At 41.1% G+C, this 14,521-nt stretch overlaps 1 protein-coding gene across 5 annotated transcripts in view; it reads left to right on the top strand.

Annotated features, from left to right (window-relative positions):
* The window catches only part of phldb2b (pleckstrin homology-like domain, family B, member 2b), a 43,185-nt gene that overhangs the window by 3,245 nt on the left and 25,419 nt on the right, over nucleotides 1-14,521 (top strand). For 4 of the 5 annotated variants that reach the window (XM_061093525.1, XM_061093526.1, XM_061093524.1 and 1 more), the window contains exons 2-5: nucleotides 4,241-4,297; nucleotides 4,398-4,521; nucleotides 5,706-5,804; nucleotides 6,623-6,706. In XM_061093525.1, coding sequence (XP_060949508.1) covers nucleotides 4,241-4,297; nucleotides 4,398-4,521; nucleotides 5,706-5,804; nucleotides 6,623-6,706 — 364 coding nt within the window. Of the gene's footprint in view, nucleotides 1-4,240; nucleotides 4,298-4,397; nucleotides 4,522-5,705; nucleotides 5,805-6,622; nucleotides 6,707-10,543; nucleotides 10,726-14,521 lie in introns of those variants that run through there. The other variant, XM_061093527.1, reaches the window with a different exon arrangement.

Below are 14,521 nucleotides of genomic sequence, written 5' to 3'. Positions count from 1 at the left end.
ATCTTTTGTTTTCTGACCTTGTTTGATTCATTTCATAAGCAGTTGGCCTTGTTTTCGAATAGATGGAAAACAATGCATGTGATTTTAAATAAAACACTAGTGTCTCTACACTTATCATTTATTAGTCATTATTTTATTTTCCTGTTAAACTATAATATTTTGCTCCTCTTCTGATCCTGTCATTATGACTACAGCCACAAGAGGGCTTTGTCATTTGAACCTTAATGTCCTTTTATTGCATAGTCCGGCTAATGGCCATCATCTTGAAGAGGCGCCTGCTTCAAAAGACCCTCCAGCCTCAGGCCACTGTGCGCCCCTTTAATAACGCGGCCAGATGCAGTGAAGAAGCAGATGGCCAACATCAGATATCTGAAGACTTGCCTGTTGCATAATCCTCTGCACTTTCTGCTTTTTAAACTGTTGGTGTTGAAATCCATATTCCAAAGGCAAATTCATGCACAGACCAAAAAATGCAAAACATTCCTATTTTGAGTCGCCCATATTGAAGATTTTGCTCAAGAGCTAACATCATATAAGTCATACATGTATGCAAAGGACTCTATGATGACTAACTAGAGCTCAATACTCAAAATCAGTGACTTAAGCAATGGTGATGGAAATGGCACTGAGATGTGGTCATGACCGCATTACAACCAGGAAAGCAGAAATAATGCAGAAGGAAAACAAAACAGGAGGAAAAGACCAAACAGATGGAGAGGAAATACAGAGGAAATAGAAGTAGTAGACAGAGGGATGAAAGCAGAGGATGAAGAAGTAGTAGCCCGGGATTTCAGGGTCTTTCCCTTCTCGTATCACGGATTCTCTCCCTGTCTTTCATCACTTTCCCTTTTTTTTCATTAGTTCATGTATCTCTCTGTCTCCAGATGCAGGTTAAACACAGCATTCTTGAGGGCGACTCAGCTGTTCCGCAGATGGGATCAAAGAGAGTTTGTGGGTGCATGCACCGTCTCCACTGCAGATTTAGAAAGAAATATGTATTTTCAAAGTTATTTCAGCCAGTCTTCAATTATTTAAAGGGAGAGTTCTGAAGTACACCAGATTTAGGAGTACAGGTGTTTAAAGTATGAGGTCGGGTCCCAAGATCTTTTCCATAAATTGAAAAACATACTGTTAGATATAGTCAAAGTGTTTTGTATGATTCAGGAGTTAGTCTTTTTACTCTGTTTACTACTGATTACTTGTTTTTTAAACATGCTTATATTTCCCATATTGCATATAGTGACAGAAAATGTGGGGCACAAGAGTGTGAGAGAGTTATTAACATCAAGTTAGAAGTTGAAGTAAAAGTCCAAGTGCATGTCACATAATTAAAAAAAAAAGTTATTAGTTAGAAGTTAGTTATTTGTTGCTTTAAGTCATGATTGACAGCTGAGACTGACTCATGATTATTTGAGCACACATTTTGGCAGGACCCTGATCCTTTTGCTCCATCCCTGCCTACTGTGCAGACTCAAAATATTTGACATTTACTTTGCCATTTTAGTTTGGTCAGTGTCCTATCCACGAACATGGAGGAGCCAGTGTTTATGATCTCTACGACAGCCAGCCGCCAGCGGGAGAGCAGGACATATTGTCCTCACTTCTGGGGATTATGAGTCATGTCGTCTGTCTTTATACAGTCTGTGGTTAAGACTGAAACACAACACGTAAACCATGTTAAAGCCAAAACAGTGAGCTGAAAGATGTTAACAAGGTGGTTAGATCTCCAGGAAACAGAGGCGACTGATAGCGTTCTGTGGGTTCACACTCCTTATTTTTATCAATATTGTTTTGTAGTGAACCCTTTATGCGCACATTTACCCCAACCAGACAGTAGTTCAAAGGCCCTGGTAGGATCAGATTTGGAGTTTGGATCTAAGAACCTGAGAAAAACTCCAGGATGCCAGAGCCAGAATCCGGAAATCAAGGAGGGGGTGGGTTGACACACTTCACTGCTTGACTTTAGCTAGAGCACAACAAGGCCAGGGAGATGTGTCCTGACCTGCCCAGACCGAAGCTCACCTGGTGAGAGGAAGAAAGAGAATGACAGGGACACAAAGTTTGGGAACAATAGAGTAAAGAGAGGAGACGAGGGGGAGAGTTGAGGAACTCGTCCGGAAAAGGACGTACAGGAAGGAAAGAATTGGGAGGAGAAAAGAGGAGGAAAGAGCTTTGTCACCGTTTTTCACAACAGACTTCCTTGAACTTTGAGATTTGACTCTGACCTCGATTTCTCATCTGGACTTCGTAACTCTTGTCGAGCTGATGTTGCCATCACACGTTTGTGTGTTTGCTTTGTCTACACCAGAGAGGAAAAAAGAAAAAAACTCAGTGGAATGTTGGGCCTGATATCTTCATGCGATAACAAAAAGAGCTGATGCGTGACAGTATTTGTGGAAGTTTGTGTGTCTGCGTGTGTACGTGTGGGTATAAGAGCTACAAGGGTGGTGTGTGTCTGTGTGTTTGAAGGCAATAAGGGTGTCAAGGCAGCAAAAGGAAGTGAACTCAGAAAGGAAGCTGGCACTGAATTAGAGGAAGTGCCACGAAGCTGACTTTAATTTGTGCTTCCTCTGCTGGTGATTGGAGGAACGAACGGGAGGGAGGGGAGAGTGACAGTAGAACGGCCAGACAGAGGATGGGGCAAGGAGAGAGAGAAAATAAAGAAGACGAGACAAACAGTCGAAGAAATAGAGGAGTAATTAAGCATCAGGAAGGAAAAACAAAATAGAATGGTAAAAAAAAATGGTGGTGAGGACAACAAGGAGAAGGAAGTGGGAAGAAGGGAAGATGTGGTTGGGGTGGTTTCCTGTGAGAAGCAATCATCTGTGCTATGGTGAGAAGCTTTGAATGGGGGAAGCATTATGTTTGTTAACAGCACTGGAGTCACCCTGCAGGGGCTGGCTGGGCTGGATGGAACCACTGTCACACCAGAGACCAGTTTTGGTTCAATGTAAATATGTATATAACCAAACCAGTCTTTCCCTGACCTTAACTAAGTGCTGTGAGGGCTTACACATAACCACACAACAAGATGAATTATGCTGATGTCTCTACAAATAGATATTGTGCTGAAAGATCAAATCCGTTAACTATGAACGTTCAACAACCAAAGCAAAGGTTTATCTCCTCATGACCATGAATTGGCAAACATAATGACACATTGGCGATGACAACTTCACATTTGAACTTTTGCACAAAGGCAAGCCAATGGAGTAATGGTTCATCCTCTGGGGAGTAGGAGGATGTGTTTTCATTAGTTTTTGTTCATCTTTTTTTTTTGTCAAACTTTTAGCAGGATTACGTAAAAATTGCTGTGCCGACTTTTTTGAAACCTGGTAAAATGGTGAGATGTCAACGAAGAATGTATTCACTTTTGGAGTGGATTCCATCTTTCAGGATTTTTTCTTTTCTCACTTTCTGTAACATGAGAAAAACATGTTTTTACATTGTGTGAATTGCTCATGAAAAATAAGAACACTCAGTAGAGAGCGTACCTCTGCCAATGATAGATATCAGTTCCCTAAATTTGCCTGATTTTTTCATTAAGATTTATTCCCTTGGGAAATAGAGAAATAGTTTAAAACGCCCTATCTCGCAGTATAAAGAAAATTAATTTGTTCTTTCCTGATCCATATCACATCCGTTCACTTGTGTTTGGGTGATCTGACTGACCAACAAACAAACTTACCAAACAAATGGACGGGGGTAGTAACATATCTTCCTTGGCCGTGAAAATGCAGAGATAAAAAAATGCAGGCATATGAACATTTATAAACAGGTTAAATTTAGTGTAGATCAGATAATGATCCAGATATCTTGTTTCAAAACATGGATGTGATAATATGGTGATAAAGTTGCCAATCAGCCTTGGAGGAGGTATGTGCTCTCAGAGTGACTATCTGTGTTTTCATGGAACATTTCTTCCAGTTCTTCCCAATACAAGCCTGTGTTGCTGTGTGTGTTTGTAATTTTGCTCTCCAGTGGGTTTTTTCCCTGGAAGACTTTCACACAGGCAGTTCCTCTCATGTGGTAACCGAACATGCCACTCATAGTTTTTCTTCTTTGAGTTTATAAGTGAGTGGGGCTATGTAAGGGTAAAAACATCTGTGCACATGTGTACAACTTACTCTTTACTCGACTACTTTGCTTTCACATAGAAACTATTTGTGTCCTTACATGAGTGGGTTAATTTTTGACCTTTTCAACAAGAAAACTTCACATGATTTTCTTTTTGCTGCAGGACTCTGAGAGGATGTTCCAACCGGAGTCAGATCAGATGTCTCCAGTTGAATCGAGGGTAAGACAATACACACAAGTACATTTGTTGTTTCATGAATGAACAAATAATGGATTATATTACATACAAGGTTTCTGAATAAACTGAATGATTCTTGCAGTCTCCAAACCTGGACCTGATCGACACAGGGAAGGGGCTGAAGGTCCAGACAGCGACGCCTCATCTCGTTAGCTTGGGCAGCGGGAGGCTGAGTGTGGCCATTACGCTGCTGCCGCTGAAAGAAGGTAATGCACATGCAGCATAGACATGGAAGGATTACACTTACTGTCAGATCTTCCTCCTTATTCCTCCCTATTTGTTTTCTTTCTCTGCCCTTCCTTCTCTGCTTTTCCCTTTTTTTCCATGGTTTCTGGACACCGGTGCTGGGAGTGGTTCAATAATTGAAAGTGTTACTCTATCCTAGGTCATAATAAAGCCACACAGGAGGACTGAAACCCATACTTATTCACATTACTGCATAAACATCCCTGGTTATTTCTGTTTATTTTTATTGGGGAAAGAGAATTATCCCACTCTTGAGCTTCTGCACAGCCTGAACTCACAGTTTACCATAAAAATGATGACAACAACCCAAACAGTTGTAAAACAGTGATGACTCACACTGCACGGTTTTATGGAAGTGATTTATACAAGGAGTGAAATCCCCTTCTTCCAATCAACTGAAAGATTGACATCCAGTGTATCATGTTTTATCATTATTATGCATTATGTTTTCGGGTCCATCCATCACATTTTTGAACAGAATGTCTCGAGAACACCTTGAGGGAATTTCTTTACATTTAGTACAAATGATTTGTTGGACTTGAGGATGAACTGATTCGATTTTGGTCTTCAGAACGCCTTGAGTGAATGCTTGCAAATTTGACCAGTTCTGGACTCAAGGATTATCTGATGAAATTTCTGTGGTCAAAGATCATTTTAGTGTTGAAAAAACCGCACTGGTTGCATACAAGCACAGGGTTGCCACAGTATATTTAACACTATTAATGGAACAAATACAGTACAAAGGTCGTTTGCAATGGCAGAGTCAGCATTGTGACATTTAAATGTTCTTCTTTTTCATTGCTGTATAAGCCTTGCCACACATTGTCTTCCTTCTTGGTTTGTCCTTCCATTTCACTCAGGAATGCCAACAATCTGAACAAGCCATTTGAGGACAAATGGGGGTCTATTTTTCTCCACAATGTGTCTATGAGGAAGAAGAATAATCTGTTCCAATTCATATTGTAGAATTGCCTCTTTTATTGCCGGCATACACTATAGTTTAGTTTTTTAACTGAGATGAAATAAAGATGCTGTCCATGAGTGTTCGGTTCAGACGGTGTCTTGTTCACCATCAAGCCTGATTTAAATATATTTCCTATATTTTTACTCAAATGCTAATCACATGTATTTATTGATGTTGCAGGGGTGACTCGCATCGGCCGGGACGATGCTCCAGTTCCTCAGGATATCACCATCCAGGGGCAGGGCATCGAGGCGGAGCACTGCCTCATCTTCAATGAAGGTTTGTCTCATTTCACTTTCTCTCAATATAATTCGTAACACTGGTCGGCCTCTGAATTAAAACGTGTGTACTAGATTTGCTGAACAGAGTTTACATTCATACATTGCAAAGTGTGCATGGGTCATTGACTCCAAAAAATGTAATCTTTTTTATTGTTCATTCCTAACATCTTACTTTTGTTGAAACTATTAAATGTACTGGAAAAAAATTCTGCCTGTGAAGTGAGATTACAATTTATGAAAAGAGGATTAATTATTGTTAGAAATCTTCAACAGAATTTACCGCAACACACTTGCTCAACTCTCAAGGGTCTGATCTTTTGAGAAAGATAATCTTTCAAGATAAAATTTAATGAACTATTTACTTAGACAACTGTCTATAGGCACACTTTACAGTGTATTGAGTGAAGAAGGGATCACAGTTTGAGTTTTTACTACTGCTGTTAGACTCTACAATCATCTCTGCTCCGAGTTGACCACATGATATACCTCACTCAGCGTTTCAACTAATTTAACAGTGCGATCATTTTTTTTTCTATCCATGCAAATTCAATTACATGTGTGTGCAATCTTATCTTTTCCTATCTCATCTTATCACATGTTTGAAAAAAAGGATATTGTAAACAGAGTGATAAACACTCTTAATTCAGTTGATATTTCTCTGTGGCACATTGTCTTCAATTGTTTCAGATTAAAAGGGTTTTAATGACAATGGTTTTGTGTGTGGTAGGATAGAAATGAAAATGAAAATTGAAATTGAAACTTCAAATTTTAAAAGTGTTTTTAAAGCTGAGCCTCTTGTCATTTCCACTCCAACAGGAGGGGTGGTGACTCTTGACCCCTGTGGTCACCTCTGCAGTTTGGATGGAGTCCAGGTTACTGCGCCTACGCCACTGACACAGGGTGAGGGCTTCAGTGTACAAGCTTTGAAATATTGCCACCTACTGGTCAATAGTAGTAAAGAGGTGGACTGAAGTTGATTAAATTGCATCAGAAGTGTATATACTGTACTTCCAGTGTGTGTGTGTGTGTGTGTGTGTGTGTCTGTGTGTGTCTGTGTCTGTGTGTGTGTGTGTCTGTGTGTGTGTGTGTGTGTCTGAGAGACAGAGAGTGGGGTTGGTTTGTGGTTTGGGTAATGTGCATTCCCTAAAGCCTGAGTCATGTACGTGCACAGTTGACATTACACTGAAATTCTGCAACAACAAGTATATCTATGCTGGGTGTGTGTGTGTGCGTGCACATAAATGTATGGGCCAGGGCCGGGTCTAGACAGGCATGTATGAGGGGGCAGCCACAAATCTTGAGGGGGCATTGTGCTTTATTATATTATTATTATTATAAATTGGGATTTAGTTTGAGGGGGCACAACATTTATTTGAGGGGGCCAGGCCCCCTCTTGCCCCTGCCTAGACCTGGCCCTGGTATGGGCCCATGTGTGTGTTTCTCCCAAACTTATGGGTATGTGTGTACCTGCACCTCTGGTCTGGCTTAAATTTTGTAGTGATATAGAAAAGTGAGCTGCTACAATGAGTCACAGCTTCCAGAAACTGCAGAGGACGCACTCTTCAACTTTACATTAGACTGCAGAAAACAACAAAAACACACAGCGAGATAGAGAGAGAGAGAGAGAAAGAGAGAGAGAAGCCTCCCACATTCTCTTCTCCTATCTTTCTCCAGCCCTGCCCACGTGCCTGTCTCTGATTATCCTCTGCCTGTATCTTGATTAGTTAATCTCCTCTGTCTGTCTTCTCTCTTCTTCTCTCTCCCCAAACGTCCCAGGATTGTGGCAGCTGCAGAGCACATTCAGTTTCACGGTGCTTTGCCGTCTGTGCCACTTTCCACTCTGCTTCCCTTCTTCTTACTCTCACTTTTGTTTTTCCCTGTAACGTTTTTTGCATTACACCAGCTTTTTGTTTCCCTGTGTGTCCATCCTTCCACTTTGCACTTTTCTCCTTTTCACTGTGCCCTGTGTGGCCTGCCCTGTTTTCGGGTTAAATATTGACAGGCCTACGTGTCCTCCCACCCTGCCTGGCCGATTCAAATATTGACATCGTGTCGGTGTGTCCACAAACAGAAGGTCGGGGCATTGTGAAGAAGCAGGAGTGGGGAGGGAATGGTTTGAAAACGAAAGGACGGAGGAAGGGAAAAAAGGGGTTAAAAAAAGGGCATGATTTGGAAAATCATGCAGCAAGTGAGAGAGAGAGGGAGTAAAAGAGAGAGAGGGTGCGCTCAATGTTGAGTTACTCCAACCACACACGCATTCTCTTACACAGAGCCTGGAGATGATTAGCTTTGTTTAGGAAGTGATCGTCATTGTACTTGGAACTCGGGACTTGACCTGGAATCTCATCAGCTTCACTCCTAACTCGCTGGATCCGCTGGAGATCCCTGCCTCACAGCAGGAACATTCCCGGGTCGAATCCCAGTTTGACCGCGGCCTTTCTATATCTTCAATTGCCCAATGTCCGCTGGGATTAGCTCCAGCTCCTCCTGCAGCCCTCAAAGCATGAGCAGTATAGATAATGAATGGATGGCCAAATGTTTAGAATAGTTAAAATAAGAATAATAGCAGTGTTTCTGAACCGTCCAGTAGCCTTTATATTTGCTCTTTTTTACCAATGGGGATTTAGTTTTCCCAAGGAAGCAGATCTCTTAAATTTTGCTGTCAATATGTTAAACTCTGGAGTGAGAAAGAAGAATGAATAGTTAGGAACTAAAAACATCGGGGAGGTTAGTCTTAAATATTATAGATTATATTGATCAAACCACTGTGAGGCATATGAGAGGGGGGTAAAATCGTTCAGTGCTTAAGATGCTTTATTTTCACAATTATCTGTTATTCCAAGAATACGGGGGGGCCCGGACCCCAATCTCACCCTTCTTAAATCCGCCCCTGCTTGTAATATAATATGTTCACGTAGCATGAGAGACACAGAAATGATGTCAATTAAAAATCCCTGTGGGCCAATAACTGCACTGACAAACAAGCAGTGTTACCAATACAGGCCTCATTAATTCTGCTTTTTTTTATTTCTGTACACATGTCGGCAGAGGTTTTTAGGAGCCTATAAAACTCAATCTCCCAGCAATCACACCAGTCTGGAGCCAATGCAAATCTAGTTTCTGATTAAATGCAACTACTCTTAACAGCCACTCCGCCCCCCCGTCAGTCTCCACGCACACATGCACCGTCTGCCCCCCGTCTGGGTTCATGTCTCGGTTGCAAATCACAAATTGTCTAAATGAAACACGAGTAGCACAGACCCCTGACTTGGGGCTACAGGGGGCAAAGTTCTCCCAACAAAGCCTTTGTCTTCTCAGTGGTGTCTCTTCCTTTCCTCCATTTTACCCTTTTAATTTGTCTGACCCTAAAATCTCAATCAACCCCTCATCTGTTGCTTCATCTTAGAAGCTGCTTTTGAACTACGTTGTGGTAGAAGAACTCAGCTGCTGGGCTATTTTTACCAGATTTAACAGGTCGTAACACATCACCCTGGTTTTCGCCTCTTTACACTGGCTTCCAGCACGTTTTAAAGTTAATGTTAATGTTATTTATAATCATTTACAAGGCTTAATGGTGTGACTCCTCTGTGTCTTGTGGATCTTTTATCCTCACACAACCCTGCCTGCACCTTGAGATCCTCTGGCAGGGGCCTTTTAACTGATCCAGATTCTTGGCCAAAGACATAGGGGGACAGAGCTTTTGAAATAAGAGCCCTGAGACTCTGGAACACCCTGCCAGAGGAAATACAGCAGGCTATGTGAGTAGCTTCCTTTGAATCAAAGCTTAAAATATACTTTTACCATAAACCATTCCATGATTTTAACATGCTCTGCCAAGGAGGTTATGTTTTCGTTTATGTTTGTTGGTTTGTTACTAGGACTACGCTAAAACTATACCCGACTGACTTAAGTGACAGTTAGTGGACAGGGGCATCACCCCAGGAAGAACCCATGGATCAACATTCACTTTCCTCAACATTTGGAGTTAGGGCGTTTTCCAACATTTGCATTAATTTCTCCAAAAATAAGTTATGGATCATGACGAAAAACATTTTTGCGTGTTTAGGGGACTGATGTTTTTCTAGATTTAGTGCATTTTAATGTGGTTTCATTAAGGGATCGGCCTTGGCGCAGGTATGGGTGTGCTCTAGTTTTTCTACTTTTTACTGACATTTCTTTCACATTTTTCTATTCTTTGAAGACTGTTCTTGTGTTTTAAACATTTTTTGTGAAGCACTTATATAATTTGTTTTGAGAAAAATGCTCTACAAATAAAGATATTATTATTAAAATAGAATTCAACCACCAATTTGAAAAAGTCGTTTCCAAAGTCATTCTCTACAGTCAAACTGGTGGGGGGTTACTCTGACCCGAGGTATTTCAAAGAGAAAGAAAGAAAATAGGTAGGTAGACAAAGAGAAGCTAAGGGGGCGTCAGACGAATACCTCACTGTCGAATAGTCTTTAAACCCCAACTACACATGGGGGTGATGGCATATGATGCTACTGCTTTAAATAAGGTTTTAAATACTTAAAGTCGTGTTTTATCTCCTTCCATATTTTATTTTCTTTAAAGACATAAATTCTTAGTACGATTATAATTTTTGGTAGTTAAAACTATGTACTTTGGAAAAACCCGAAGCCTCCTCCACCCCCTTCCCTTCCCAGAGGTTGGTTCAGTCCTGGAGTCTGGCTGGTGGATAGTAAATCTGTGAACTTTCCTCCTCACAGAGTCAACACAGGCAGACATCAATACACACAGTGAGAGAGTGAGGGGGATAGTAGTTTAACAATTCATTTATCCTCATTTTTCTTTCTTGAAGGAAGACTCAGGTTACGTTGTAGTCATTTATCCACAGTGAACAGGAAGAAGTTTGGTGTTTCTGTCGTGAGAAGTGCGCACTGAATGGGAATCAAAAGGTGTGTAACGGATTTCTTTCTTTTTCTCATCGCTTCGTGCAAAGAAGCAACAGTTAATTAACTCAATTCAATTCATTGTTGAGACAGCTCGACTTCACTGTGTATTTTATATTTGTACCCTGCAATTTTTGTAGATTAATCGTTGGTTGTGTTAATTTGCGACGCTACACATCTTAGCGTCTGTTACACTTTATCAGGTGATGAGGAATTTTTTGTCATCATGCTGCTAGCACGACCCTTCTGACCCTTTGTCTGTTTGTGTGTTTGTTTGTGTGTGTGTCTGTGTGCAAAGCTGAGTCTGGATATGATGGGTGTGTGTTCAGACTCTCTCCTTCACTGATTCACCTTGACCACAGCCCACTAAAGAAAAGTTAAAAAATACTACATTTTATTATGTTTAGTGGTTACACAAAGATAAAATAATCTAAATCAACATGTTTTAAAGTTGATTGAATTAAGCCAGATGTGCCCAAACATTTTTGTAGATTAAATCGTTGGTTGTGTTAATTTGCGACGCTACACATCTTATGGCCGTCTGTTACACTTTATCAGGTGATGAGGAATTTTTTGTCATCATGCTGCTAGCACGACCCTTCTGACCCTTTGTCTGTTTGTGTGTTTGTTTGTGTGTGTGTCTGTGTGCAAAGCTGAGTCTGGATATGATGGGTGTGTGTTCAGACTCTCTCCTTCACTGATTCACCTTGACCACAGCCCACTAAAGAAAAGTTAAAAAATACTACATTTTATTATGTTTAGTGGTTACACAAAGATAAAATAATCTAAATCAACATGTTTTAAAGTTGATTGAATTAAGCCAGATGTGCCAAAACATGTGGTCAGAATCGATATTTTCAGTATCATGTTGTGATCAATGTTTTCAAACTAGCCTCACGTGCTCTTTGGACATGTTTGGACAATGCTCTCAATCTGAAATCTTCTGGTTATCATCATTGGTCGATAGATTTGCATTTGCTTAAACGATTAATTTACTTGACACCTAAATAAGCAGTGTAAACTCCTCTCTGCCAGCCAGGATAAACAGCTTTCCTTGAACAGCAGATATTACACTGGGGGGGAAACATGTATTAAAACAGCTGCCTACTTTAATTTGAAAGAAGTTATATAATTTGTGTATTACCAATTGTAGCATTTGTCAACTCCACCATGGAGGTTATGTTTTCACCCCTGTCTGTCATTTTGTTGGTTGATTTGTTTGTTTGTTAGCAAGATTATACAAAAACACCTCGACGGATTACCACAAAACTTGGTGGAAGGATGTGGTATGGGCGAAATTATGATGCGGATCCAATACCTTTTTTACCACTTTCCTCAACAGTGCAAGATTTCTGTTTACGTGCAATTTGGTGTGAATCCAAATCTAAATCTGGATCTGTTGACATTAAAAGTGGTTTCATGAGGGGACTTTTGGGCCTTGGCAGAGGTATGCACTTAACTGAGTGCCATTCTAGTTAAAATGTTTAGTATATCGTCTTTTTTTAAGCCAGTTAGATTCTATGGAAGCAGCTACAACTACTGTAAATTGCAAGGTCCATCTGCCACTACAGATCAGTATCAATATGAATCAGTAGAGCTGAACTGATAGTTTTTTAACTCGATGATTTATTTTGCCTTATGCTTCACATGGCATGTTTGTTCAGCAGGAGTTAAGTTGTGAATCAGTGCAGCCACTCGATCCAATCCAGCTCAAGCCAGGGTGGGAAGTCAAACTCGTTCCATCACACCCTGCTTGTGGTTCATCGCCTGCACCTTTTAATGGAAATAAGCTAGTTGTGTCTGCCTTGGGCTAAAATAAATTAGCTGGCAGGATCACAGGGCCGTGTGAGTGCATGTGAGAGAGAGAACTAGCCTGAGGGCATGAAGAGAGTGTGCGTGGTCAGGATACCTGACACCTGTAAACAAAACCTGCTTCATTGTTCTGGGTGTATTGTTTTCATAAGTCTTTCTTCTGCCTGCCTCCAGCGTATATTTTTTCCTCTTATGCTACAAATACAAATGAAAGATAGATCCTTTTGTTATCCGTTTGTGTTTACTTTCTGATAATCAGAGGTTGCGGAAAGTTTATCCCTGTCCGTTGGGAAGTGGGGGGGATCTTTGCGGATACGATTTGAAATGGAGCAGACAGAAGATGGCTTCTGAGCTGGTGCTAGGCCACAATATGCTTATGAATGAGAGAGAGTGTGAAATAATCTACACCAACTCCCTTGAGAAAGATCAGCCTGGTGTTTGTGATGATACTGCTGCAGCCATTTGCCCCAGAGAGGGTTAATTTGTGGTTTTGAAGCCAAGTCACACTCCCACTGGGACCTGTGTGTGTGAGTGTGTGTGTCTGCATCTTTGCATGCCTGAGTAAATTCCTCTTCAGTTAAGTACCAGGCACGTCCTATTTTCAGGATCTTAGCAACATTAGGAGAACAGACAGTTTTTCAAGAAATGCATTCATTTTGATTTAAAAACTAAAATTATTGACACGCCATACTTTGACCATCAAAACGGACCAATTAGCAGGTAGTATGGGATCTTTGTCATCGGTTTATTTTTCATTCTAACCCAATGGTCTTAATTTGCCAGTTCCTCCACTTATGTTAACCAAACAGAGAAGCCGTTTTGAGTTTCCCCTCCCATAACATTGCGGCAAGAGTTTAGTTTGTTCGGATCTACGTAGGGACGTAAATTGACTCCAGACGTGATACAGCTCCTACATCTGTGTCCTCAAAGACTCTGAGGTCTGACTTTGTAGATTGCAAACTTTCAATTATCCTATAAATGTATAGGCAGACTAATTTCGAGTTTTATTGTTATTGAAGAAGGTCTGTGCCCTATGTACTTGTTGGGGGGTGCTGGCGCCCCATGCTTCCAAACTCAATAAGCCCGTAAACAAGAAAACACAGGGACAAGATTAAACGTGTTTTGTTGTGGATGTGGTACGTCTTTGTGCGCGGAGGGGAGCCAACATGTGTTTGTCCTGAATAACTTGCATAAAAAAAGTTATTTCGGACGTCAGACTTAAATTTGATCTGTGTGGAAGGAATTATGATTATGCTGTTTGTTCCCTTGTTATTGTATTAGATGAATTTAAGGGAGTAAGTCCTAAGACTAGGATAGAAAACATCTCTATATATCTGCTAGAAAGGCATTCAATAGAGCGTGTGCCTCTGCCAAGGCCCAACAAGTTCAATCAAGCCGCACCACATTGCACACACTCATAGATATCAGTCAACTCGCTCATGGTGAATCCTGCGAGGGTCTCCTGCTGTGCTGTCACATCGGCACCTCAGCACTTTCTGCAGACTTTATACCAGGGGGCCGGGAGGGGAAAGTCCGCAGAAACTCCAGAGCCTCTCACTTAGGTATTTGTGTTCACAGACACGCGCCTGATCTGGAGGATCTCCCGAGTTCAGTGCATGTCTCATAGCAGCTCTAGTTTGTTGGAAATGCGCTCAGTGGTTTTTGCGTAATCCTGCTGACTCAAAAACAAGCAAACGGACAGTGGCTGAACCCTAACATCCTTGGCGGAGGTAATAATAACTCAGGGTCCAAAACAGAGAAAGGAAGTATAATGAATACACGATATATTTGTTGTTATCTCGTTCACATGGACACACACGGCTGCTATTTGTTTATGCTGAGGGAGGGAAGGAGGAGAGGATTAGTTATTTGTTAGCTAAGAAGAAGGAGGGGTGGAGGGTTGTGAACAAAATGAGGGCCTGACACACTTTGCACATGGTGAGGCCATTGAAGATAGGAAATTAGATTTTTACAAGGGCTGGTTAAGTGT

This window comes from Limanda limanda, chromosome 20, assembly GCF_963576545.1.
Source record: "Limanda limanda chromosome 20, fLimLim1.1, whole genome shotgun sequence".
Taxonomy (NCBI): domain Eukaryota; kingdom Metazoa; phylum Chordata; class Actinopteri; order Pleuronectiformes; family Pleuronectidae; genus Limanda; species Limanda limanda.
This window is presented reverse-complemented; position numbering and strand designations above follow the sequence as displayed.